This window comes from Heterodontus francisci, chromosome 27, assembly GCF_036365525.1.
Source record: "Heterodontus francisci isolate sHetFra1 chromosome 27, sHetFra1.hap1, whole genome shotgun sequence".
In the NCBI taxonomy this organism is placed as follows: domain Eukaryota; kingdom Metazoa; phylum Chordata; class Chondrichthyes; order Heterodontiformes; family Heterodontidae; genus Heterodontus; species Heterodontus francisci.
Window position 1 is genome coordinate 69,473,530 of NC_090397.1, and position 27,437 is coordinate 69,500,966.

The window sequence follows — 27,437 nt, forward strand, 5'->3', positions numbered from 1 at the left end:
GCCGGGTCAGCCTCGGCTCGGATGTCGTTCTGTCCGGCTTGGGTCAGGTTTCATTTGCAGACCTGAGCCAGCCTTTAGTCTGATAGGTGCAGAGACCCCTCACCATGTTTAACAGTTTCCAAACCAAACTACCAGGAAATCCACTCATGTGGAGTTTTTGCTTGTCTGATCGGGAGTGCAGTCTCTCCCTCTAGGGACGTACCCCGCTGGACTAAGTCAAGTAATGTAGGCAGAGGTTGGCAACAGCCAATGCTAATGGACTCCAGAAAGGAGGCTGCTAGAGTATAACCAATTAAAACCACACAGCTAATGACAGCACAGGACTGAAAAGTTTCCTGCTGCTTGTCCAACAAAGCCATCTAACCTTTAGGACACTGGGTTGTAGGTTTATCTGGAGCAAAATGGAAATCATCCCACCTCCCAGCGACAGGACGACGAGTGACATTAACAGTCAAGGGCAAAACAACTGCAGTCACTCAGAATTCCTTCAAATCAAATGCCACGATCAACTCAGTTACGATCTTTCTACTTAATCTGGCTCTCCAAATGCATATTTCTCCAAGACATACCGGAGATTAAAGCCTGGCTGATATAACCCTTCCCTGGGGCCTGGTCCTCTTGGCCATATTCTCACCAGGACAAGAACAATCATATCCATTTATAACAGGGAGATTCAAGTCCAGAGGCAAATCCAGATTATAGACATTTTTTAAAAATTGTTTTTGGGATGTGATTATGACACTGGCAAGCCAGTATTTATTGCTCATCCCTAGCTGCCCTAAAAGCATTAAAACCAAAGCACATCGTGTGGGCCTGGAGTCACGAGTAGGTTGAACTTGTTACAGGTGGCAGCTGCCTATCCCTAAAGGACTAACGTGAATCAGTTGGGCTTTAAAACAATCCACCAATGTGATAATCACCAATTAAACTCAATCAACATCACAAAAAGAGATTATTTGGTTGTTATCATATCGTTGTTGGTGGGAGCTTGCTGTGCGCTGATTGGTTGCTCCGTTTCCTACATTACAGCAGTGACTTCACTTCAAAAAACGTACTTAATAGACTGCAAAGCACTTTAGGACATCCTGAGATTATGAAAGGTGCTATATAAATGCAAGTCTTTCTAACACTTTCCAAGGCACTTGGGTTGATATTTTATGAGTGTTAGGACATTTCTGACACTCAGTAAATAGGGCTCACAGAGTGCATTAGTACTATTAAAAATAACATGAAGTATTGTGAGCATTGTGAAGAGAGTAAGTTGAAGCTGAAAGCAGGGGGAGTCCTAATGCTGTAAATACTGCAGGAACCTGCCAGCAACAACAGCAACTTAAACAGGCATCCATATTATCGGCAAGTTGCACAATGAAGAAAGCCATACAACTAACAGAAGGAGAGAAAGGAAGTGGGTTTTGTATCTGGAGGCTGTAACCCTTTGAAAGGAAGAAGAAATCCATAGCTGCAGTGGACAATCTAACAATCTTCTTCATTCATTCAACCTCCTTATACAAATGAATTTTTATCAAAGTTGTGCAAAAGCTGGAGGTGGGAACTCTGTGACCTAGACCCTGAGGTCAGTGTGGAATACAGTCATGTCAAAGCATTAATCATCTTCAGCTGTCTGAGGAAGACAATGATACTCAGTAAAAGCATGTAAGTAACTCCAAGCAGTTGCCTTGTTGATGCTGTCAAGAGAAACCATCAATATATCGGCCCACAAAGGCTTCTAGCATTCCCAGTGAATCCTGGCCAAGGGAATAACGGAAGCAGATAGCTTCCATAATTAATGCAATTATCTCTATCATAATATAGTTCCCTTTAAATGGAAGATGTGTGAATGATGAGCAATATATCACTGTTATTTCCAGAGAAAAATGGAACAGATACAAATTTCTAAGAGTTATACCTCTTAAAATCTCAGAGACTTTCACTGAAAATGAGTAAATCTCTCAACAACATCACCAACTTGTGTTTATATGTTAGACAAAAACTAACTGAGCCAAAGAAGGAGATATTGGAAGGAGCGGCTAAGAGTATGGTCAAATAAGACTGATTTTAAGGAACTTCTTAAAGGTGAAGAGACAGGTAAAGAGGTTTAAGGGTGGGAATTTACAGCTTCGGGTCGAGATGGCTGAAAGCACTGCCACAAATGGTGGAATGACGGAACTGGGGGATAAACAAGAGGCTCGAACCGGAGGAATAGAAAGTTCTTGGAGGGTTGTAAGGCTGGAGGAGATTTCAGAGATAGGGAGGGGCGAGGCCATGGAGGGATTTGAAGATGAGGATGAGAATTTTACCGTTGCAGGTGTCGAGGGACTGGGAGCCAATGTAGGGTCGCGATTACAGGCGTGTTGCTATGATTGTTTAAAATGAAGCATAAATGTTTGTGGAAATTATAAGCTTACCTTTACTGCATAATAGTGCACCCCATAGGTTGGAAGAGATTCTGCAATGCTCATGTAACTGGGAAAAGAGCAAAAATGGAAGGAATGTTAGAAATGATTTTGAATTGTTTTCCTAATAGTGCTCCAAAAACATTGAAATATATAAGGCAGCTGATTTGTCAAACTCATAAAAAACTGCAAATAAAAACTGGCAACAGAAGAAATATGAATGCAAGATTAAAACAAAAGGAAACACTTGAAATAGGCAAATTAGCAACACCTCGTGAATACAGAAATAAAACAACTAAGGACAGTTATCAAAGAACATCCAAAAAATACAAATCACTCTCCTATTTACCATAAAAGGAAAAAGCCTGGAAATCACTGCTGGTGATGTTATCACACAAATGCACAACATGTTTGATTCAGATTCCTCACTTTATATTTTAATGGAGGCATTAATCTGTTTATTTTGAACAGCTTATACCCCCATTTAAAATGGGAGGGGGGGGGAATTTGATACGAGCTTGCAATTTGCAGGAGAACATTGCTGACAGTAATTTCTAGCATATCGTTTTTCAGTAGATCTGAAAGATAGAAAGCTAAAAAGTTATCCTTAGAATTTTTCAGTAAATGCATGACTTACTTCACAATAGCTTGTCCTCGTGTTTGTCCACTGACCTTCTTATGATGTTCAATCACTCTATCCTCGCTGAAAGGCATCAGACAATAAACATTGTTTCTAAAACCACAGACTGACTTTATGAAAGTGTTTATAATAAAGCAAAAACGTAAGAAATAGGAACTGGTGTGGACCATTCAGCCCTTCAAGCCTACTCCGCCATTCAACAAGATCATGACTGATCTTCTATCTCAACTGCACCTTCCCGCGCGCTATCCCCATATTTCTTAATTGCCTTAGTGTCCAAAAATCTATCAATCTCTGACTTGAAGATACTCAACGACTGAGCACCACAGCTCTCTGGGGTAGAGAATTCCAAAGGTTCACAACCCTCTGAGTGAAGAAATTTCTCCTCATCTCAGTCCTAAATAGCCGACCCCTTATCCTGAGACTGTGACCCTCGTGTTCTAGATTCTCCATTCGGGGGAAACATTTTCTCAGCATCTACCCAGTGAAGCCCCTTAAGAATGTTGTATGTTTCAATGAGATCACCTCTCATTCTTCTAAACTCCAGGGAACGTAGGCCTAGTCTACTCAATCTCATCTCATAGGCCAATCCCCTCATCCCTGTAACCTTTGTTTTACTCCATCTAGGGCAAGTATGTCCTTCCTTAGGTAAGGAGACCAAAAGTACACACAGTACTCCAGGTGTGGCCTCACCAAGGCCCTGGATAACTGTAAGTAACTACCCATTTAAAATGTGTTGGAAAAGTACATCATATGCATCCAATCTTTTCATTACCTCTTGGTACAGATATTGTAGAATTAATTGCGACATTTTGGAAGGGATGGAACTCTGCACCCTGCAAGAGTCAGTGGAAAGAGCATGGAAAAAAGGAGAAAGAGATTGCCACAAGCAAGAGAGTGAAAAACAGAGACGGAAGGTGAAATAGAGCGAGTAAGACAGTGTGAAAGTATGAAAAAAGCAGGAAGGAAATGGAGGAAAGAACAAAGAAAGAACAAAGGCTGGAAAATAAATAAACTAAGCTCAGCCTAGCTTCGAGGCACAGCAGCTTATAGCTCAGAAAAGGTCCATTTGGCACATTGTATCTATGCTGGCTCATTGATAGAATGATCAAAAAATACTCCCACTATCCTGCTCTCACTACATTGCTTTACATTTTTCTCTGCTTCAAATAGTTTCTCATATTTTCCTGACAAAGATTCAATAGTCTCTGCCTCAACTGCTCCCTGCAGCAAAACAATCTATGCTCCAACAACCGCCTGTGTTAAGAAATATATCTTCTGACTTGTCGGCACACTCCCTTAGCGATCATGGTAAGGTAATGAACCCTCATCACTGAACCTTCAACCACAGTCCGCCTCACTGTTTACCAAATTGCCATATAAATACCATGGTTACAAGAGCAGGTCAGAGGCTGGGAAATCTGCAGTGAGTAACTCACCTCCTGACTCCCCAAAGCCTGTCCACCATGTACAAGGCACAAGTCAGGAGTGTGATGCAATACTCTCCACTTGCCTGGATGGGTGCAGCTCCAACAACACTCAAGAAGCTCGACACCATCCAGGACAAAGCAGCCCACTTGATCGGCATCCCATCCACCACCTTCAACATTCACTCCCTCCACCACCGACGCTCAGTGGCAGCAGTGTGTACCATCTACAAGATGCACTGCAGCAACTAACCAAGCCTCCTTAGACAGCACCTTCCAAACCTGCGACCTCTACCACCTAGAAGGACAAGGGCAGAAGGAGCATGGGAACACCACCATCTACAATTTCTCCTCCAAGCCACAGAGCATCCTGACTTGGAACTATACCACTGTTCCTTCACTGCCACTGGGTCAAAATCCTGGAACTCCCTTCGTAACAGCACTGTGGGTGTACCTACACCACACGGTCAGCAGTGATTCAAGAAGGCAGCTCACCATCACCTTCTCAAGGGCAATTAGGGATGGGCAATACATGCTGGCCTGACCAGCGACGCCCACATCCGTGAATGAATTAAAAATTCCCACTTGCATCACATTTTGAGATTGTGTCACCTATACCCAAGTCTAAATATAATCCTGCGAACATTAATAGGACTCAGCACTGACTTCTGAGGCCCACCATTACCAATCCTTCTGCAGTCTGATCAATACCCTCTCACCCTAACTCTCTGTTCTCTATCCATCAACCCAACTCTCTATCAATACTGTTACACTTCCTCAAACACAGGATTAATGTAGTAATCTCGATTACACAGAATACATTTCACTTTTCCAGTAGTAAGATTTGTTGTGCTATTCTTTTCAATTGAAAACTGAAAGGCTAGGCTTACTCCATGGCTGTTGCTTAAGACAGGGATGAAAAAAAAGGCTTGACCTGCTTTGAAGAAAAAAAGCAAAACGAAACAGCTCCACAGGCCTGTGTGTCATAGTTTTATAGCTTGTGAAAGATTTCCATCTCAAATATCACTGCGATGACCCAAGACACAAGAGGCCGAGCTTCTTTTCATCAAAGACAAGTGACGTTACTGTTTGGGAGTCACTCAGGGCAAAGGCTGCAAAATACCTTAAATATTATCTCAGCTCTCCTCCACAGTTGGGACAACAACAAGATTATCAAACAGCTGCCTAAATTCATAGACCGCACCACTGCACCTGCTGTTATCACTTGTATAAGATTATCTTAGGTTAAATTTAATGTAAAATAGAATGGGAATTTATTGACATTTCTATTCCTTTATTTTTCTTTCCTCTCCCCCTCCCCAACTTTTCTCTCCCTCTTCCTCTTCAGATGCCCCTGCACAAGGCCCCTTTCCTAGTTAACTCTGCCTGTTTGTTCAGCTTTGCCTCTGTGCTATTTAACCAGCTGTTGAGAGCTCCCTCTTTTCCAGAATACTGCCACTTCTCCTCTTTCCCCTCACCTACAATGAACAGTGAATTCACTCTTCACTAGAGGAGTGACAGAAACATCCGCTGATCTCCATTAGGGTGGCAGTGGGTGCCTGTCAGCCTTGCCCTTTTGAACAGGAAGGATTAAAATTGGTAAGTCTCTTTTATTGATTCATGGGATGTGGGGGTCACTGGCTAGGCCAGCATTTATTGCCCATCCCTAATTGCCTTTGATTCTCAGAGGGCATTTAAGAGTTAACCACATTGCTGTGGGTCTGGATTCACATGTAGGCCAGACCAGATTAGGATGGCAGATTTCCTTCCCTGAAGGACATTAGTGAACGAGATGGGTTTTTACAACAATCGACAATGGTTTCATGGCCATCATTAGACTAGCTTTTTAATTCCAGATTTTATTAATTGAATTCAAATTTCACCATCTGCCATGGTGGGATTCAAACCTATGTCCCCAGAGCATTAGCCTGAGTCTCTGGGCTACTAGTCCCAGTGACATTACCACTACGCCACCGCCTCCCCTTGAAGTGAAACCCAATCCTGACTGTAGTCGTTGTCGGCTGTCCCTCGATTCGAGGATGACATCGACTCAGTGTCGCGAGTTTCTGCCATGGGTTTTCAGGTGACTGAACAGGCCGATTCTCGACTCGCAGATCTTTGGGCACATGGGGCAGTACGTCCCACGAGGTAGTGAGATCCGGAGTGCAGGATTTTCTTCCTTTTCTTTCTTTCTCTGCCGCCGTTCTGCCTCATCGTTTAGGCCGCTTGGACTCAAAGCATGATGCAGCTTTTTTTTTAGAATTAGAATTAGAACATTACAGCGCAGTACAGGCCCTTTGGCCCTCGATATTGCGCCGACCTGTGAAACCATCTGACCTACGCTATTCCATTTTCATCCATATGTCTATCCAATGACCACTTAAATGCCCTTAAAGTTGGCGAGTCTACTACTGTTGCAGGCAGGGCGTTCCACGCCCCTACTACTCTCTGAGTAAAGAAACTACCTCTAACATCTGTCCTATATCTATCACCCCTCAACTTAAAGCTATGTCCCCTCGTGTTTGCCTGATGGACAAGTTGTCGCCATTTTGTACAAATGGTAGCAAGCTCCTCCCAGTCATCAACGTCAATGCTGCCAAGCTTCAAAGAGAACTTCAGAGTGCCCGTGAAGAAATTTCTTTGCCCTCCCCTAGAACACTGGTCATTTGGGAGTTGAGAAAACAGGAACTGGTGGGGGGAGGGGGGGGATGGGGGAGGAGATGGTTTTCGGCCATCCAGAGACAGTGTCCAGTCCATCGAAGTCGGTTTTGCAGGAGTTTTGCCTGAATGCTTGTGGAGCTGGCGTCAAGAAGCCAGTGTCCTGATTGTAGTGATGCTTGCTGGAAAATATACATTGTGAATTGGGATGAGAGCAGGACCAACCCCTGTTAGCCTGTCAAGACATGGGTAAGGAAGGGAAAGCCTGTGTGCAATATGACATTTAATTAACAGCTAAGATGGTTTAATTGCAGTAGTTGTGTATTCTACAAAGCTGCAGACAACTATAAGGCAGTGGCTGAAAAGTACTTGCTCCACCATAGCCAAAAAATGGTTGGAGTTGAATGATGCACAGATCTACATTATCAAAAGAGAAATGAAAGGACCACTGCAGCAATGTTTGGCAAATCTTTCCTTGTTTGACGATGGAATCAGATAGAGATTTGTGTTGTTTTTGCCACATATGCATCTGATGCTGTGATGCATTTCAAAGCAACTTACTGCTCCTGTATATTTGTTAACAAATGGAATGGAGTTCACAAACCCTTTTTTTCACGCAGACGGTGCCTCTAAAAACACCTTTCTTTCAGCAGCCTCCAAGAAATTCAATGGGGAATTCAGGAGAAACTTCTCAACCCAAGTGATGAAAATGTGGAACCCGCTACCCCAGGGAGTGGTTGAGGTGAACAGTATAGATACATTTAGGGGGAAGCTGGATAAGCAGATGAGGGAGAAGGGAATGAGGGTTATGATGATAGAATTAGATGAGGAAGGATGGGAGGTGGCTCGAGTGGAGCATAAACGGCAGCATGGTCTGTTGAGCAGAATGGTTTGTTTCTGTGCTGTATATTTTATGAAATCCTATAGAAAATCCCAGAGGGAGTCAGTGCCTTCGAGGATGCAATAGATGAGCTGAGAAAACTGAATGACAAATGAACAGTCAAGGAACTAAAGTGTGGATGGTGATTAAAACATAAGTGGATGTGCTAAGGAATGCCTGGCAATACTCGTCCCTTTTAAACTGCACTTGAAATCAATGTATTCAATAACAGTTGATTTAAACTGGCGGATGTTTCTGCGGTGTGATAGATGACAGGGCTGGGATTGGAGCACATCTCCAAGTTTGTCCGAGGTGATGGGTTCTCATATACACATATCAGGAGTGGCTTTGATGTAAAGTACAGCTCCCTTTTACATTATACTGACAACAGACCGAACCCCAGTCTCAGAAGATCACCCTGTGCCACACTATTGGGAATTTCGTGTTCCTAGGCTGTCATATATATGACCTCACTGACAGAAATGGCTCAATTAGTGACAACTGTGCCGAATGATGAGGTCTTTCCCCATTGGGGAAAGGGTTTTAGATTACTCAAACCCATTTCATTTTGGAGCTTTTAACAGTGAATAGGGAGCCAATCAATCCGAGCTGCAATAGATGGAACTGTGTTGTGGAGACAAAGGCACGGTTTTCTGATCATTGCACTGGCCCCATTTTCAAATCTCTCTGATTGTAACGTCAGTCATGTTCCCACAGCATACATCCCAATGGAATCCTAAACCTGCCGCTTCCACATATTCTCAGAGCAAGTGTTAAAAGATACAATAATCAACCAGGCCATTAAGAACAGGCATGACTTTATAACTCGATGGCTTGTTCTTTGCTCACTCTGCATGGATGTAATATACCGCCTTACTTCACAGGAGCAGAACTTCTTTCTATTATTTCTTGGGTATGAAGAGGCCAAAGTAAAACTGGATCTTCTCTTGCCTCTTTAACAGAAATGCAGGTCAGCAATCCTTAGACAGTCAGTGGCAGCTTCAACAGTAACTGTGTAACGTACCCTTGTCTAATTGGCTGAGTCTCACTCCAGCTCTATCTATTCTGCCTTTTCAGGCTTGCTTATTCTATTACACGAGGGTCAACCCAGAGTGGAGAACAATGCCAGTAAGATGCAAATCAACAATCCGTGTTATCTTAAACATTTTGACATTCAACTTGACACAGAGAGAAACTGAAGCAAGTCGATGGGAAGTGAAATGTCTTGTAACTTCAGTCCCCACTTTCAGAGGTTTTTATGTGAGAGCTGTAATGCAGCACATATTAAATTGATCCATTAACCCTTGTTATAATCTCAACTAGTTATGCCAAAAACAAAATTAGTTGAAGAAAAGTACCAAAACTATCAAATATGGTCCTGCCAATGATGCACTCTAACGTTATCACTTGGTTTGTTTAGTATATTGGTACCAATTCAGAGATCCCACATTCCCAGTGGGGAAGCTCACTTGAAGGGACCAGACAGTTTAATGCAGGGGCCTACAGGAGCCACAGCCAGGGGCCCCAGGTAGTGCTTACCATAACAATAACAACTTTCATTTAAATAGCACAAAAGCATAATACTGTGGATACTGGAAATCTGAAATAAAAGCAGAAAATGCTGGAAATAGAACTGATTCTGATGAAAGGTCACAGACCTGAAACGTTAACTCTGTTTTTCTCTCCACAGATGCTGCCAGACCTGCTGAGTATTTCGAGCATTTTCTGTTTTTACTGCATAAGGAATGAATATCAAACAAAAAATTTGACATTCCAGAGCTTAGTACCTTAGCAACTGAAGGAACGGCCACCAATGCTGAAGTGATTAAATTCAGGGATGCTGAAGAGGGGCCAAGATATCTCGGAGGGTTGTGGGGCTGGAGGTGGTTACAGGGATAGGGAGGGTGGGGCCATGGAGGGAGTTAAAAACAAGAGTGAGAATTTTAAAATTGAGGTGTTGCTGGAATGGAAGCCAATGTAGGTCAGCGAGGATAGCGATAGAACGTGGGAAAGTAACCAGGAACACAGAAAAACTGACTACAACTCGCTGGATCAAAACCTTCAATCATTTAAAAGTACGGCTGTGAGGGGCCAAGACAGAGTTTGTTTTGATAGATTGAGGTGCTGGGGTTTTGTGAGGGGTGCAGGAGACCCTGAGAATTCTTAATCTGGTTTGGGAGCACAGGCCAGAGAACTAACTCTACACTGTTGTAGAGCTATTCTCGAAGTCTGTTTCCTTTACGAGTGGCTCCTCACAAAGAGCACAGGATCGCTGAATTTACCTTAGTTCAAAATGCATTCTCCACACCCCAATCCACATTTAAAAGGACAACACCCAGAACTGAAATCTGTCAAGTAACTCAGCAGTGCTGAAGGGGAAAAAACACACACATAACCAGTATTTTTCACGGGATGTGGGCATTAGTTTTTTGAGGAAGTGACGAAGATGAGTGATGAGGGGAGGGCAGTGGATGTTATCTATATGGACTTCAGTAAAGCCTTTGACAAGGTCCCGCATGGCAGACTGGTGCAAAAGGTGAAATCACACGGGATCAGAGGTGAGCTGGCAAGATGGATACAGAACTGGCTCAGTCACAGAAGACAGAGGGTAACAGTGGATGGGTGTTTTTCTGAATGGAGGGATGTGACTAGTGGTGTTCCGCAGGGATCAGTGCTGGGACCTTTGCTGTTTGTAGTATATATAAATGATTTGGAGGAAAATGTAGCTGGTCTGATTAGTAAGTTTGCGGACGACACAAAGGTTGGTGGAGTTGCGGATAATGATGAGGATTGTCAGAGGATACAGCAGGATATAGATCGGTTGGAGACTTGCGCGGAGAAATGGCAGATGAAGTTTAATTTGGACAAATGTGAGGTAATGCATTTTGGAAGGTCTAAGCAGGTGGGAGGTATACAGGAAATGGCAGAACCCTTAGGAGTATTGACAGGCAGAGAGATCTGGGCGTACAGGTCCACAGGTCACTGAAAGTGGCAACGCTGGTGGATAAGGTAGTCAAGAAGGCATACGGCATGCTTGCCTTCATCGGTCGGGGCATAGAGTATAAAAATTGGCAAGTCATGTTGCAGCTGTACAGAACCTTAGAATATTGCGTGCAATTCTGGTCGCCACACTACCAGAAGGACGTGGAGGCTTTGGAGAGGGTACAGAGGAGGTTTACCAGGATGTTGCCTGGTCTGGAGGGCATTAGCTATGAGGAGAGGTTGGAAAAACTCGGATTGTTTTCACTGGAACGACGGAGGTGGAGGGGCGACATGATAGAGGTTTACAAAGTTATGAGCGGCATGGACAGAGTGGATAGTCAGAAGCTTTTTCCCAGGGTGGAAGAGTCAGTTACTAGGGGACATAGGTTTAAGGTGCGAGGGGCAATGTTTAGAGGGGATGTGCGAGGCAAGTTCTTTACACAGAGGGTGGTGAGTGCCTGGAACTTGCTGCCAGGGGAGGTGGTGGAAGCAGATACGATAGCGATGTTTAAGAGACATCTTGACAAGTACATGAATAGGAAGGGAATAGAGGGATATGGGCCCCGGAAGTGCAGAAGGTTTTAGTTTCAGCAGGCATCAAGATCGGCGCAGGCTTGGAGGGCCGAATGGCCTGTTCCTGTGCTGTACTGTTCTTTGTTCTTTGTACTGGCTAGGCCAGCATTTACTGCCCATCCCTTATTGCCCTTGAGAAGGTGGTGGTGAGCTGCCTTCGTAAACCACTGCAGTTTGTGTGGTGTAGGTACTCCCACAGTGCTGTCAGGAAGGGAGTTCCAGGATTTTGACCCAGTGACAGTGAAGGAACGGTGATATAGTTCCATGTCAGGATGGTATGTGACTTGGAGGGGAACTTGCAGGTGGTGATGTTCCCATATATCTGCTGCCCTTGCCCTTCTAGGTGGTAGAGGTCACGGGTTTGGAAGGTTTAGTCGAAGGAGCCTTGGTGAGTTGCAGTAGTACATCTTGTAGATGGCACACACTGCTGCCACTGTGCGTTGGTGGTGGAGGGAGTGTATGTTGAAAGTAGTGGATGGGGTGCCAATCAAGCGGGCTGCTTTGTCCTAGATGCCATTGAGCTTCTTGAGTGTTATGCAATACTGAAGTCCCAGTGACAACCGTGCAACATTCTATTTTAGTCATACCATGAGACTGACCCATAACATGTATGAGGCCTTTTCACTCATGTGTTATAGCATCAGCCTTACTTTACCATGATAGCTGTAATTAAAAACGTACTTTAACTGCAGCATTACGGGACTGAAAATATAAAATTCACAATCAATACACTTGTCTTTGTCAGCTAATATTAGCGAAGGATGCAAAAGACTCCACTGAATGTAAACATTTGTGGACTTTGAATTCCCGAGCGGTAGTCACGTAAGAGAAAGAGTCTGAGGCCTACCAGTAAGCGAGGGATGGGTGCTCCTTCAAAGCTTGTGTCGGCAGTACTGGCAGCTTCTTTAAGTCAGTCCTTGTGACTTCATTGCTGAAAGAAAAATCAAAAGGATATCAAGCTTATACAGAAACTGTGATCCTCAGTGTGACCAGGTCCAGATGGAGCACCCTGAAAGTCCACATCTGTTCCTTTTTAGTAAAGAGCACTTTTTAGCAAAGTAGATTTTTTTACACAAGTCTTCAGTGACTTTTTTCTTTAATAAAGAAAAAAAGTCAACATGTGTCTCACTGTTGCTGTGTGGTCAGGAACTAGATTCAGCTTGCTTCCTCTGTACAAGTCCCTAGCCCCCAGCCCCTTCGAACAAAGACACTTTTTTGACCCATTCAAGGGGGGAAAAAAACAACAGTTTACTTTCCTTGACAGGATTTAAAGAACAAAATAAGTGGCAGGGGGTGGGGGGAGGTGGGAAGGCACCAAACAAATCTTTGATAGTGAGGTTCGACCCTCCTATCCTGTAAGGCTCGAAGGAATAACTGACCTTATATTAAAACCATGATCGCTCTTTAACACAAAGCTCACTCTGTTTCAGCAATGGGAGAGCAACTTCCAACCAAGATTTCTTTACATTCTCGGGCTCTACAAAAATACTCACGTAACCTTCAAGCTCCTTTCTGTCTGAATAGAACAAGCTTGCCTATCTCTAACAATTTGTTGGTTTCTATGTGTGGCCAAAGAAAGGTTTAAAGTCTCATCTCCAGACACTCTCCCTTTGTCTGCAGCCAGACTCCTGTGTACAGACAGCAGGGTAATATATTTTACACTGTACCTGCCATCACTGAACTTTTTAACTTCGTTCCAGTCACAATTTATAAGTTATGGTGACGGAGTGTAACTATGCAAGGTGAAACCTGATCAAGGCTGCTTTTGGTTGTGCTCACTGACCCTATTGAAATGCAGCAGCTCTGGATTCTGGCAGTTATTTTAAAGAGTATTAGTAGTGAAATGTAATATGGTCTTGTGCACACAAGTTGTTTATACATGACTGCGCTGACTGCAAGTTAAGGCACACAGTCCTTGCTCTGCTTGTGTGAGTGATGTACGACTAAACCCAGGGATTCAGGAGTTGTAACACATGGTCACTGAGGAGTTTTAAAATGCAGTAACTCATATCCCCTAGTATCAGCAACCAGCACTTGGCATGCGCCAGTTTCTGAACAAACTATTAACAAAAGCTTGCATTTGTATAGCACCTTTAATGTAGTAAAATGTCTCAACGTGCTTCACATGAGCGTTAAGATACTGGTTCAATTTTTGACCAGCGATGTTAGCATTGGATAAACAAGAGTTCATCAGATGGAGAGTAAATGGGACAGCACTCCGGTTTCCAGGGCCACTGATGTTTCTGGATGTTCAAAGGCTTTAAGAGCATGATAGAAGAACATCGGATATAGGAGCAGACGTAGGCCATTCAGCACCTTGAGCCTGCTCTGCCATTCAATAAGATCATGGCCGATCTTTGACCTCAATTCCACTTTCCTGATCCCCATATCTCTTAATTCTCCTTGAGTACAAAATTCTGTCTATTTCAGCCTTGAACATACTCAGCAATTGAGCATCCACAGCTCTCTGAAGAGAGAATTCCAAAGATTCACAACCCTTGGAGTGAAGAAACTCCTCCTCATCTCGGTTTTAAATAAAGACTATGTCCCCTAGTTCTAGACTCTTCAGTCAGGGAAACAACCTGTCAACATTTACCCTGCCAAGTCCTTGCAGAAACTTATGTTACAATGAGATCATCTCTCATTCTTCGAAACTCCAGGGAACATAGATCCATTCTACTCAATCTCTCATCATAGGACAACCCTCTCACCCCACGAATTAATCTAGTGAACCTTCACTGTACTGTCTTCAATGCATGTTTATCCTTCCTTAGATAAGGAGACCAAAACTGTACATGGTGCTCCAGGTGCGGTCTTACCAACGCCGTCTATGTACAATTATAGCAAGACTTCCCTATTCTTGGACTCCAATCCCCTTGCATTAAAGGCCAACATGCCATTTGCTTTCCTAATTGCTTGCTGTACTTGCATGATAACTTTGCGTTTCTTGTATGAGGACACCCTGATCTCACTAAGGCCGGAATCTCATGTTGAGGTGGTAGCCCCGCCCATTGGTTGAAAAGCCGGGGTTGAGCCTGCTGCCCCCAGGCCTGCAAGCCAGGCAGCAACTTTACATGGCTCGGGCCCTTAACTGCCCTCGGTAAGGACTTCCATCCCTCCGAGGCAGGAATTCCCACCTCCAAGAGCTGCCAGCCTATCAGAGGGCTAGCAGCTCTTCAGTCCCAGTGGGACTGCACCCAGCAAGAAGCAGATAATGGACGTCAACCTTCAAAGTGGCAAGTGGAGGTCGGGCTTTGCCAGGGAGAATTGACAAGGCCCCGGTGAGGTGTGGATGGGTCAGAGAGCAGAGCTGAGGGGGGATAGTTTTAGCGGGGGCGACCAGTGCTCCTGGAGGGGCTCTCTGTGAGGCACAGGGTGCCTGATCAGGAAGGGCTCCCCTCCCAGCACGCAAGGAGGCTGCCATGTATTACTGGGCGGCCTCCTCAGGTGCTGAAGTGCCTGTCTGCCACCGGTAAAATACCAATGGCAGCGGGAGGAGGCCCTTAAGTGGCAATTAATTGGCCACTTAAGGGTTTCAATTGGCCTGAGGTGTGTGGGCCGTTTGTCACCTCCCCCGCTGCTGGTAAAATAGTGGTGGGGAGGTGGCTAGGCGATGGACATGGCACCTCCTGCCTGCCGCACGATTTTACCACCCCCACTCCCCCACCACCTCCTAGCCCAAATCCAAGGCAGGCATTAATTTTTGGCCTAATATTTAAAAGATTCTCACCATTTGAAAAATATTCTGCTTTTCTATTCTTCCTATCAAAGTGTTGAACCTCACTTTTCCCCACACTATACTCCATCTACCACCTTATTGCCCACTCACTTAAGCTTTTACAGCCTCTTTGTGTCGTCCTCATAGCTTTCATTCCTAGCTTTGAAACGTCAGCAAACAGATGCATCACTCTTGCTCCCTCCATCTAAATCATTAATAGTGATTCAATCTCTTTTCACTGCCTTTTCCAATGTATTTTCATGCCCGACTGAGCGATATCAAACAACATTCTTTCACCCTTATCACCTTTAAAAAGCTATTGTCAAGCTCTTGAACCTATTAACTTGGTGTTGGAGCAAGCTAACATGACTCTTGAGTTTGAATTTTGCAGATTACTGCCAAATCTCGCCCCCGGGGCCGAAAGCAGGAGGCGACCCTGCTTTGGTGTGCAGTGGGACCCAGGGCAGCAGTGGCACTGCTCAGGCTACATCACCAGGGGGAGAAAGTCTTAATGGCAGGGCATCCTCGAAGAGAGTTCAGGTAGGTTGAGCGAAGCTGGGGCCTGGTAGCCAGGTGCCAGCAATGGGCGTGGGGTGTCATGAAGCACCAGAAGCCCCATTGCCAAGAGGGCAGTCACAGCTGCCGGGGACCCCTGTGTGGGCCATGTAGTGCTCCTAAAGAAGGCCCCACCCTGCCTGGAGTCCAAAAGGTTTAACTGGGGGGGGGGGGGGGGTCTCTATGTGGGAGCGGGCCCTCTTATCCAGTAGGTGACCAAGCTGCCAACTTTCCCACCATTGGCAATATGCCATGGCAGTGGGAAGACACTGGGCTTCCCTCCCAATGCCTTTCCCCGCCATTTTGCCAGCCTTCCCATCTCCTAGCCCATTGCCAATAGGCCGTGAAAATTCCGGCCTTGGTTTCTGATTACTCCTCCCATCTTTGCTGTTGTTCAGTTCTAAGAAAAACAGTTTGCTCATCACCCACCTTCCCATTCTGACCAAGGATCAGATCAATGGCAGAAACGTGAAGGTGTCCTTTCGTGTTATAGATTCTGGTGGGCTTGCTGTGTGTTCCCAGCACTTTCTAGATTTATTTCAGTTTTCAGCATTTCATTTTCCCCTTTCATCTCAGGAGAATTGTGGCTACCCCTGATTTAGCCATTTGCATCTACCTGACATTATGTGTAGCCCAACCCGAAGGCTTTTTCATTTTAGTCTTTTTCTCCACCTTGTAGAATTAAAACCTTCTGCTTGTTATTTTCTCCCACCCAGAATCACTATCAACGGTGACCTGTTTCCAGCCTCTGCCTACATCTTCCTGAAGCAGCTGCATGAAAGGGGCTCAAAGGTGACAAAGCACAGGCGGGCAGCTGTTGAAGTGGAAGATTGGCTGCTGTGTGAATGCACAAGAAAATCAAATTCAGTTTGCTTGCTCCTATGAATGCCATGGGGCCTGACATGATTAAAATGACCAGAGGACAATAAAAAAAAATTAATAGGAATAAAACATGTGCCAGGGCAAAATGAATGTGACAGCTGTACAATGGTATGTGACAGTGCACTGAGAACACAAACACTGACTTTTACTGTACTCATTTTGAAAGAAAAAAGATCTTACAAGGAGTCCTATTTCAGACCTCTTACAAGCAATAAACTACACTGAAACCCTTTTAAAAATGCACCAAAATAAGGAAATGATGAAACCATTGTTACTGCAGTCTGCTAAAATGTTCTAAATTTTGTCAAAGCATGTTTGTGTCCAGTATCAGCCAGTGTCTTATTACCAAGCATTTTGTTCAAGTTTAACACAATCTCTAATAGGGGCACAACATTAGTTCTATATTCAAGCAACCAAATAATGGTTCAAAATGTACAAGATTAGACTATTTCTTTGTTTGTACAGTCAATTTGTAAAAGGAAATCCTCTGGATGTACCAAGCAGTTTACAATAAGTTACCTGCCTTTTCTTTTCCGCCTCCTTTAAATCAACACACTTATTTTTTATTTACAAAACCAAAGTGGATATAACTTGCAATATACAAGTGAGCTACAGCGACTGTGACTTTTGAACCTTGCCCTGACAAAATAATTAACTTGTGTCCTGATTGTCTAACTACATCCCCCTCTCTCACTCTCCCACATTTTGCTTCAAATCCATCATCCTGATATATTGTGGCAACAAAAAAGGATCACTGAAAGCAGCCCGCTAACCTCTGTTTCTGCCAGACTGAGACAAGCGTTCCTCGCAACAGAACCGTCTATGTGCAAGTGATCCAGTTTCTCGGGGGTGAAATGCTCATACAGAAGGTTTTGAAAAGCATAGGAATCATGAGTTGTAAAACGAACAGTACTGACAAAAATCAGCCTGAAACACATCAAAAATATTTAGGATACAGGGCTGGGATTGGCTTCTCCACAGCTGCATCACCCAACGTATGTTTTCACTTCAGCTTTAATGGCAACAGAAGGATATTTAATTCCAAAGTTTCGAATTGTTTTTTCTTTCCCCCAATTTGTTCTCTCATGCCCCCTCTCCCCAAGGTAGTGACTCATGGTGTAGAAGAGCTCCGTGGGGCTCTCCAATAACTCACTGATGTGGGTATTGTTACACATGTGAGTATGGGCAATGAGTGTCGGTGGAATGTTGGACTTTGGCAGGGCTGCGGGGCATGGGCAGTAAAACTGAACCAGACCCTGTCCTCACCTTCCATCCTCTTTCTTTTACATCCCGACTAGGGTCACTGAATAGCAGCCAGGGGAAGACTGATATTCCTCCCTATGTCTTCCATGGAGATGGGAGTCAACAATAAGCTCTCATGATCATCCGCTCCTGTCACTGCATTTGCCAATACTTCACAAATGTTTACAATAAAAGTAGGAAGAGGCATTTGTGAGGGAAACATTAGGACAGATTCTTACTTTAACAAAAAGTTATCAACATGTAAGATTAACTTCCAAATAATGGAGGGTTTAAAAAAAAACATGGAATAATTGAAGAAACCGATGCTACATTTGAGAGGACAGTAGATTCCCACTTGAGCCCATCTTGTGACCTTGTGAAAGATATTATCGATGTTTCTCCTCCTTCTTGATGTTTTACATTCACTCATTCCTGGAAAAAAAGCTGCGCTCTCGAGAGTATTGCAGAATATTGGAGGAGCTGCTGAACGCCAGAGAACACATGTGTCTAATAGATCCACTGCTGGCAATCTGTTCATCATTTCCTATTAATGGCAATCGGCTTTACTGGAAACTAAAATATTAATGACTAAGTGGAACTGCACTGATGATACTGTGGTAAGTTACAGGCAATGATTATTGCATAAGCATTATCAAAAATGGAATCAAAAAGCTGCCGTCTTTGTTATAGCAGCTGGTGAAGGGAATGCTACATCTAAAAAAAACTATAAATAAATACAAACCATCTCATATATTAACAATAAGACAGACAGTATTTGTTGTAGGACCACTCTCTGTTCTTCTGCTGACTTCCATTCTGTTGTTTTGGGGCAAGTTTTACTGAGAAATGAATTGAACGTTAATTGCTTAAGTGCACACTATGTCGAAAATGCATCTCCTTTAATTTTCAGCTGCATTCGGTGAACTGCTAGTAAAGGAAAGACAGTCCTTAGTTTTAAAAATGAGGAAACTGCTAAAATATATTAAAGTTCTGTTCTTAATTTAATGCATTTTGGGTTCAAACATTTCAAATTGTTTTCAGCTCATTATGTAAAACTTGTACTTAAGAATTTTGTTTTGTTTACCTTTTGAAAGTCAGCCGAGATTGGATTGATAGTACATAAAAATAAACATGGAACAAGAAATGGCCACTTGACTTATCAAACTTACAGACCATCTATAATCTACCCTACCACTGACTCTACCACATCCTCTTAATTTCAGAAAATTCTTCTGAAAAACTCACTACTCAAGGGTTATTAAGTAGAACTCCACAGGACTCATCTACCTCATCAGACCATTGCTCAAACCCCATCTGGGCTCACCCAGAAAATATTCCTTACTCCAAGAATGATACTGTTCCATGGAGTAGCTGATTATTTCAGTTTACACCTATGCATGCCCTCAAATAGTTACTGAAAGATCTTCGTTATTTTGCTGGTTGATTCTTTCCTGCCTATCCATCGCTCTCCCTCTCTTATTTTAAAGTTTATGGGTTCCGGGGCTCTGTTGTGTTTGTGGAAACACAGGGGACTTGGTGCCCCACATTTAATTCATAGACCCACATTTTATACTATGGAGTGCAGTATGCAGAAGGAGACTTGTACTTTTCTCTCTGGCTGAACACTGAAAACATAAAATTACTTCAAACGGTTCCCTTCAGAAGTCCACTCTCAAGGATTACTTCTTTGGGAAACTTGATTATATTTTTAGTCTGCGATGGGGGAGACCACATAAAAATAGAAACACTGCTGCTGATCGGTCTGTAATCACAGAGACTGTTGTTTCGTCTGAGGCGGGAGGAGTGCACTGTCTTTTCTAGTCCCACTTCTCCGCAGATCACAACATATATTTTCAAAATGTTTACCAAGTTACTGATTCGGTCAATCATATACTCTAATCTTTATCCCAGAATAAAATACACCAACCAGGTTTCTTTAATAAACAACAAAATTATCAGTTATAATTTTGGGTGGCACAGTGGCGCAGTGGTTAGCACTGCAACCTCACAGCTCCAGGGACCCGGGTTCGATTCTGGGTACTGCCTGTGCGGAGTTTGCAAGTTCTCCCTGTGTCTGCGTGGGTTTTCGCCGGGTGCTCCGGTTTCCTCCCACATCCAAAAGACTTGCAGGTGATAGGTAAATTGGCCGTTGTAAATCGCTCCTAGTATAGGTAGGTGGTAGGGAATATGGGATTACTGTAGGGTTAGTATAAATGGGTGGTTGTTGGTCGGCACAGACTTGGTGGGTCGAAGGGCCTGTTTCAGTGCTGTATCTCTAAATAAATAAAAAAATAAATAAACAAAACTTATCCAGTAATGAAGCAAAGCATTAACACACAGATTGAAATATGAAAGTGCCCTTTTTAAGTTCTCCCCCACAAACACATACACATACAGAAATTCTCTTCACAGAGGTCTGTTACAAAAAAGACAGAAAAAAGAATACTTTGGCCAAATGCTTGATAATTCTTGAAGAAAAAAGAGAAGATATGGAACGAAGTCAGTTGTCCCTTTTGGTCTGGCATCTGGGTATATGGAGACGGGTCACTGGTATCTTTTCTAAAGATCTTTTCAGGCAGCACTGAGAATTAATCTGGCAGGTTTGTTCAGCTTCTCAGGATAGATGCAGCACCAGGGATTTTAGCTCTCCCACACTGGATCTTTGCAGAGTTTCTTCAAAGAGGTGGAGAAAGAGGTGAGCTGGTGGTTTATCCTTGGCAAGTTAAACTCCAACTGTCTTCAAAACAGTTCACACCTCAAACAGAAAGTCAATCTCTTGACCTCCATAAAACCTGGCCTGTGGCTTCTCTGTAAACATCTTCCCCAGATCACCAAGGTTTCTGTTGTTTATTGAACTTAATGCACATGATTTCCAGCAAAGATTGTTTTCAAACAACATCTCAGTGTTCTTTCAGTGAACTGTCAACAACAAAACAAAGTCCAGCATTTATGAAATTTTCAGCCTTCCAATGAATCCATCTCCACAATCTAAATATGAGTCCTCAAAAAAAACTTCACAAAAAATATAGAAGCATCTTCATAACACTGCGCAGAAAGACAGCCAGGCAGATATCCTCAACCCAACGTCTGCGGAGTGTGTCTGCTTCTTGCAAATGTTGATCGACCAGCCTTTACAATGAGACCCCTTTCAAATGTAAGATTTGATTTGAAACAAATCCCATGGGACTTTTTAAACTAAAAAAAGCTTTCCCCTTATAATCTCCTTTCTCATTTAATAAACTGGCTTCTTGAGCATTAAAATGAGCTTCTATCACATGGACCAGCTTGTGAACTGTGAGTGCGAGCGGAAACCAAAGTTTCCTAAACAACATGCCCAAGCTTTATTCGGCATTAAGATATACATCACACAAAGTGTCCAGAACCCGAAAACAAAGCAGCACACCAACAGAACACAGCCGACTGGGACACACCTGCCTCATGCCGTAATGCATAACTAAAGGACTGCTCAGATTCTGAAATCCAGCTCTTTCAATGTAGGCCAAACATAACTTCAAGAAATTCCTCTCTCAGCAGATTTATGGGCTAACCACTTTGTTAAAATAGAGAGGTTCCAATTGAGTCTGTTAGCCAATGCATCACACATATCACGAAGTACAATTTCAAACTGACCTCCCTTCATAAGCAATTGTGGCTTTCACTTTACGCTAGAAAATAACAAAGACGACAACACTCACAGGCAGTGAGCATTTTTGTACTGATAGTTCCAATTGATTAAGCCTATACATAAAGTTATCTGCATTGAATTTTCCAGAATCTAACCGTCGAAAAAATGCTCAATTTTGGGGTTTTTATGAATGCAGGAAACAGGATACTACTGTACTCAGTGATTAAAGACACGGTTATAATGAGAGAGTAAATGTGGAGCAAATGATAGGGCTGCACTCTTATACCATATGTGTTTAACAGAAGGGAGCTGTTCACAGTTTCCAATCTCAGCATAATAATCAGCCGTCTATTACATCCCACCACAGGCTAAAACTGGTGTGGTCGAGAATGCCGACTTCTGTCTTAGGTGTACAATAAAACAAGTAAGGAACAGAGAATAAGTGGAATGAAACGAGGCCTCAAATGCAATTCACTGGGGCATTGACCAGATAACGGTTTGAAAATGCTTACTGTATTCTGTTTTATTTATACGTGTGCGTCTGAACACATGTGCATGTGTGCATGTGTGTTTGTACATGCAACTCCAGAACCGGTGAACAATTGTGGTTCCTGGGAAACACTGATTACAGAATCCTCACAACAGATGCCATGACAAATACAACAACAACAGCGTGCATTCATCTAGCGCCTTTAATGTAGTAAAAAGCTTGGTCCAAGAAGTAGGTTTTAAGGATCATCTTAAAGGAGAATAGAGAGATGAAGAGGTTTAGGGAGGGAATTCCAGAGTTGAGGGTACAGCCGCCAATGGTGGAGCAATGAAAAGTGGGCAAGAGGTCTGAATTGGAGGATTTCTTGGAAGGTTGTAGGGCAGGAGGAGGTTACGGAGATGGGGGTGGGGGGGGGGGGGTGGGGGGTGGGGCAAAGCCACAGATGGATATCAAAACAAGGATGAGAATTATTTTAAACTCTAGGACATGCAGGGCTGGGAGCCAGTGTGGGTCAGCCAGCACAGGGGTGATGGCTGAACAGGTCTTTGTGAGAGTTAGGTCATGGGTAACAGTATGTTGGATGAGCTCAGGTTTATGGAAGGTGCAAGGTGGGAAACAGGCCAAGAGAGCAATGGAACAGCCGGACCTAAGCTAACGAAGGCATGGATGAGGGTTTCAGCAGCAGATTGAAATACTGCAAACACTTGGGAGACCACTGACTGCAGACTTCCCTGGACAAAAACTGCAAGCACCGAGGCAAACACTATCTGAAGATTCCTCATGCCAAATGCTCCAGACATGAAAATGACATTGGTTCAATGGTCCCTATGACAGATATTTCAAGGCTCCTGTACGACCGAGGCTTCTCACAATGGAACCTCTGAGCTCGAGGCAACATTCCCAGCTGACAGAAGATACTGGCTACAAGTGTTATAAAATTCTGTGCAATACGACCTCATCTGCAAAGACAGCAATTGATACTTTAGCATGAGTATTACAGAAACCCATACACAATATGTACACATATAAGCACAGAATAAGAACATAAGAAATAGGAGCTGGAGTAGGCCATTCAGCCCCTCGAGCCTGCTCTGCCGTTCAACAAGATCATGGCTGATCTTCTAGCTCAACTCCACCTTCCCGGACTATCCCCATATTCCTTAATTCCCTTAGTACCCAATACTCTTATTGATAACATAAAACACATTCGGTCCTTTTGGAGAAATATGTCCAAAAGCACTAAAACTTAAAATGAGCTCAGAATTAAAATGTACAGAGGAAGAGGAAGGCAGAAATAGGCACATTGGTTTATCAGAAAAGGAAATTCACCTGATTTTTTTTTCATTAAAACAAGACACTTTATAAAACTGTAAATTACTTGGCCTCTTGCCAGTGCATTTCCTTTGTTTAACCTGAACTGTGTGTGTCTATTGTTTATATGGAACTGATTAACAGCAGCTATTTAAAACCACTGGCTGGAAAATTCCACTGAGCTATTCACATTCTGCTGGCACGAATTTGCCACAAGTGTGGGATTTCCGCTGCACTTCTAATGAAACAACTCCAATAGAGTAGGAGTAGCAGTGGAATGGGGAAGTTATCTTTCATACAAGTTGAGTGTCAACTTTTTAAGCTCACTGTTGGCTTTTCCAACCCTTGTGTCAGCTTGTTTGTGTTTTACAAGGAAATCAGCCTTTTCCTCAATGGCAATGAGGTGTCAATTTATCATATAATTTGAGCCTATCAGAACCAGGCAGGATTGCAACCAATCAAACACAGCTTTCTCCTATTGTTTGCAACACACAAACTGGAGGCAGGAAAATGTAAAATTTGTTGTTGCTTTCTGAGAATCCCAATTATGTGTTTCTTTTCCTTTGTATTCGTTCATGGGATGTGGGCATTGCTGGCAAGGCCAGCATTTATTGCCCATTCCTAACTGCCCTTGAGAAGGTGGTGGTGATCTGCATGACATATGAACATATGAATTAGGAGCATGAGTAGGCCACTCGGCCCCTCGAGCCTCCTCCGCTATTCAACAAGATCATGGCTAATCTGATTGTAACCTCAAATCCACATTTCCACCTACCCCAAATCACCTTCCACCCCCTTACTTATCAACAATCGATCTACCTCTGCATTAAAAATATTTAAAGACTCTGCTTCCACCGCCTTTTGAGGAAGAGAATTCCAAAGATTCACGACCCTCTGAGAGAAAAAATTTCTCCTCATCTCTGTCTTAAATGGGCGACCCCTTATTTTTAAACAGTGACCCCTAGTTTTAGATTCTCCCAAAAGAGGATATATCCTTTCCACATCCACCCTGTCAAGACCCCTCAGAATCCTATATGTTTCAATCAAGTCGCCTCTTACTCTTCTATATTCCAGCAGATACAAGCTTAGCCTGTCCAATCTTTCCTTGTAAGACAACACACCCATTCCAGGTATTAGTCGAGTAAACCTTCTCTGAACTTCTTCCAATGCATTTACATCCTTAATTAAATAAGGAGACCAGTACTGTACACAGTACTCCAGATGTGGTCTCACCAATGCCCTGTATATCTGAAGCATAACCTCCCTACTTTTGTATTCAATTCCCCTTGCAATAAATGGTAAACATTCTACTAGCTTTCCTAATTACTTGCTGTACCTGCATACTAACCTTTTGTGATTCATGCACGAGGACACCCAGATCCCTCTGCATCTCAGAGCTCTGCAATCTCTCACCATTTAGATAATAAGCTTCCTTTTTATTCTTCCTGCCAAAATGGACAATTACACATTTTCCCACATTATACTCCATTTGCCAGATCTTTGCCCACTCACTTAACCTATCTATATCCCTTTGTAGCCCTCTTATGTCCTCTTCACAACTTATTTTCCTACCTAACTTTGTGTCATCAGCAAATTTAGCAACCATAGCTTCGGTCCCTTCATCCAAGTCATTTATATAAATGGTAAATAGTTGAGGCCCCAGCACTGATCCCTGTGGCACACCACTCGTCACATCTTGCCAAACATAAAATGACCCATTTATGCCTACTCTCTGTTTCCTGTTAGCTAGCCAATCTTCTATCCCTTTCAATATGTTACCCTCTATACCATGAGAGAGGGGAACATGCAGCGAGACCTGGGTGTTCTCGTATACCAGTCGCGGAAGGTAAGCATGCAGGTACAACAGGCGGTAAAAACAGCAAATGGTATGTTGGCCTTCATTGCGAGAGGATTCGAGTACAGGAGCAGGGATGTCTTGCTGCAATTATACAGGGCCTTGGTGAGGCCATACCTGGAATATTGTGTGCAGTTTTGGTCTCCTTATTTGAGGAAGGATGTTCTTGCTATCGAGGGAGTGCAGTGAAGGTTTACCAGACTGATTCCTGGGATGGCAGGAATGACATATGAGGAGAGATTGAATCGGTTAGGATTATATTCGCTGGAGTTCGGAAGAGTGAGGGAGGATCTCATAGAAACCTATAAAATTCTAATAGGACTTGACAGGGTAGATGCAGGAAGGATGTTCCCGATGGTGGGGGAGTCCAGAACCAGGGGTCACAGTCTAAAGATACAGGGTAAACCTTTCAGGGCTGAGATGAGGAGAAATTTCTTCACCCAGAGAGTGGTGAGCCTGTGGAATTCGCTACCACAGAAAGCAGTTGAGGCCAAAAGGGCTGAATGGCCTACTCCTGCTCCTATTTTCTATGAGCTTTTATTTTCCGCAATAACCTTTGATGGGTCAGCTTATCAAATGCCTTCTGGAAAGCTAAGTACAGGTTCCCCTTCATCCACAGCACAAGTTACTTCTTCAAAGAACTCCAATAAATTGGTTAAACATGATTTCCCTTTCACAAAACCATGTTGACTCTGCCTGATTACCTTGAATTTTTCTAAATGCCCTGCTAAAACATGTTTAATAATAGCTTCCAACATTTTCCCTGTGACAGTTATTAAGCTAACTGGTTATAGTTTTCTGCTTTCTGTCTCCCTCCCTTTTTGAATAAAGGAGTTACATTGGCTATTTTCCAATCTAATGGAACCATCCCCGAATCTGGGGAATGTTGTAAAATTAAAACCATTGCATCAACTATCTCACTAGCCACTTCTTTTAACACCCTATGACCCTTTAACAGCCTTCTTGAACTGCTGCAGTCCACCATGGGGTGTAGGTACACCCACAGTGCTGTTAGGAAGGGAGTTCCAGGATTTTGACCCAGCAACAGTGAAGGAACGGCGATATAGTTCCAAGTCAGGATGGTGTGTGACTTGGAGGGGAACTTGCAGGTGGTGGTGTTCCCATGTATTTGCTGCCCTTCTCCTTCTAGGTGGTAAAGGTCGCAGGTTTGGAAGTTGCTGTTGAAAGCCCCTTGGTGAGTTGCTGCAGTGTATTTAATTAATGTTTATTGTTCCAAAAGGTACATATAACGAATAAGCTCCCAAAGACACAGCTTCCAAAAATGTTTTTTATGCCATTCCAAAGCAACTATCTGGGATTTATTTGTTGTCTAACATGAGGGCTTATTTTCTTCAATACTGGTTGCAACTCATGTTTTTTTGAGATAAGGTTGAATACAGTAAGTGGGTTAATTTGATCATTTCTGTGACTTGTAGTTGTGGAACTGCCAAGGTTTTGAAAATCGGAGAGTCTTGGAATGGTTATGCACAGAAGGAGGCCATTTGGCCCAACAAGTCTGTGCTGGCTCTCTGCAAGAGCAACTTACCTAGTTCCACTCTGCCGCCCTTTCCCCATAACTCTGCAATTTTTTTCCCTAGAACATTGACAGGCTGTTTGCACGCTCACGTTTAGACCCAGGAACCTGCAGGGAAGCAGACTTCCCAGGCACCTCCTCAGCCTAATGACAGGAAAATAGGGCAGGGCCAAAGCTAAATTCAACTGTGCAAAGCCCAATCTATCCCTATTTCAGCACTGCAAACACAGCCTCTCTAGAACGGGTCATTAGATAGAGATCAGAGCAGCAAACGTGCTTGATTTCCCCCTTTCTCGCCTTGAAACATTGAGGTTGATTAAAGCACTTGGACTGCCACATCAGCTGATGCTGATCCATTGAGAACACAACAGAGATTAAAGCTGTCACCCTTTCTGGTCTGTTTGCCTCAGTACCAGGCAATGTCATGGAGGTCAACTGACAACAGTTTCACATGGATTATCAGCTTTTGGGGCAATGTCAGATGTTCCGACAAAAAAAAATCAATGTTGCTACAGCCCCTTCTCCTCTCAGTCCTACTCCTTCTTAGTCCACTCGGTAAAGGATCCACTGGGGGCCTAACTGTTCCTGAGACACTATCAATGCTAATGGGACAGGAATGCAGCCGTCCTGTGCTGGAGGTGGGAACTCTCACGGAGCAGAAGTTCCCACCCA

The 27,437-nt window shown here is 43.4% G+C and overlaps 1 protein-coding gene across 7 annotated transcripts in view; it reads right to left on the reverse strand.

The window, feature by feature from the left end:
- Positions 1-27,437, reverse strand: part of frmd4a (FERM domain containing 4A) — a 688,700-nt gene that overhangs the window by 88,321 nt on the left and 572,942 nt on the right. For 5 of the 7 annotated variants that reach the window (XM_068059571.1, XM_068059569.1, XM_068059567.1 and 2 more), the window contains exons 8-10: positions 12,401-12,484; positions 3,031-3,096; positions 2,406-2,463 (exon numbers count right to left, since the gene is read on the reverse strand). In XM_068059571.1, the coding sequence (XP_067915672.1) occupies positions 2,406-2,463; positions 3,031-3,096; positions 12,401-12,484 (208 nt within the window). Of the gene's footprint in view, positions 1-2,405; positions 2,464-3,030; positions 3,097-12,400; positions 12,485-13,220; positions 13,297-27,437 lie in introns of those variants that run through there. The other 2 variants (XM_068059573.1, XM_068059570.1) reach the window with 2 other exon arrangements.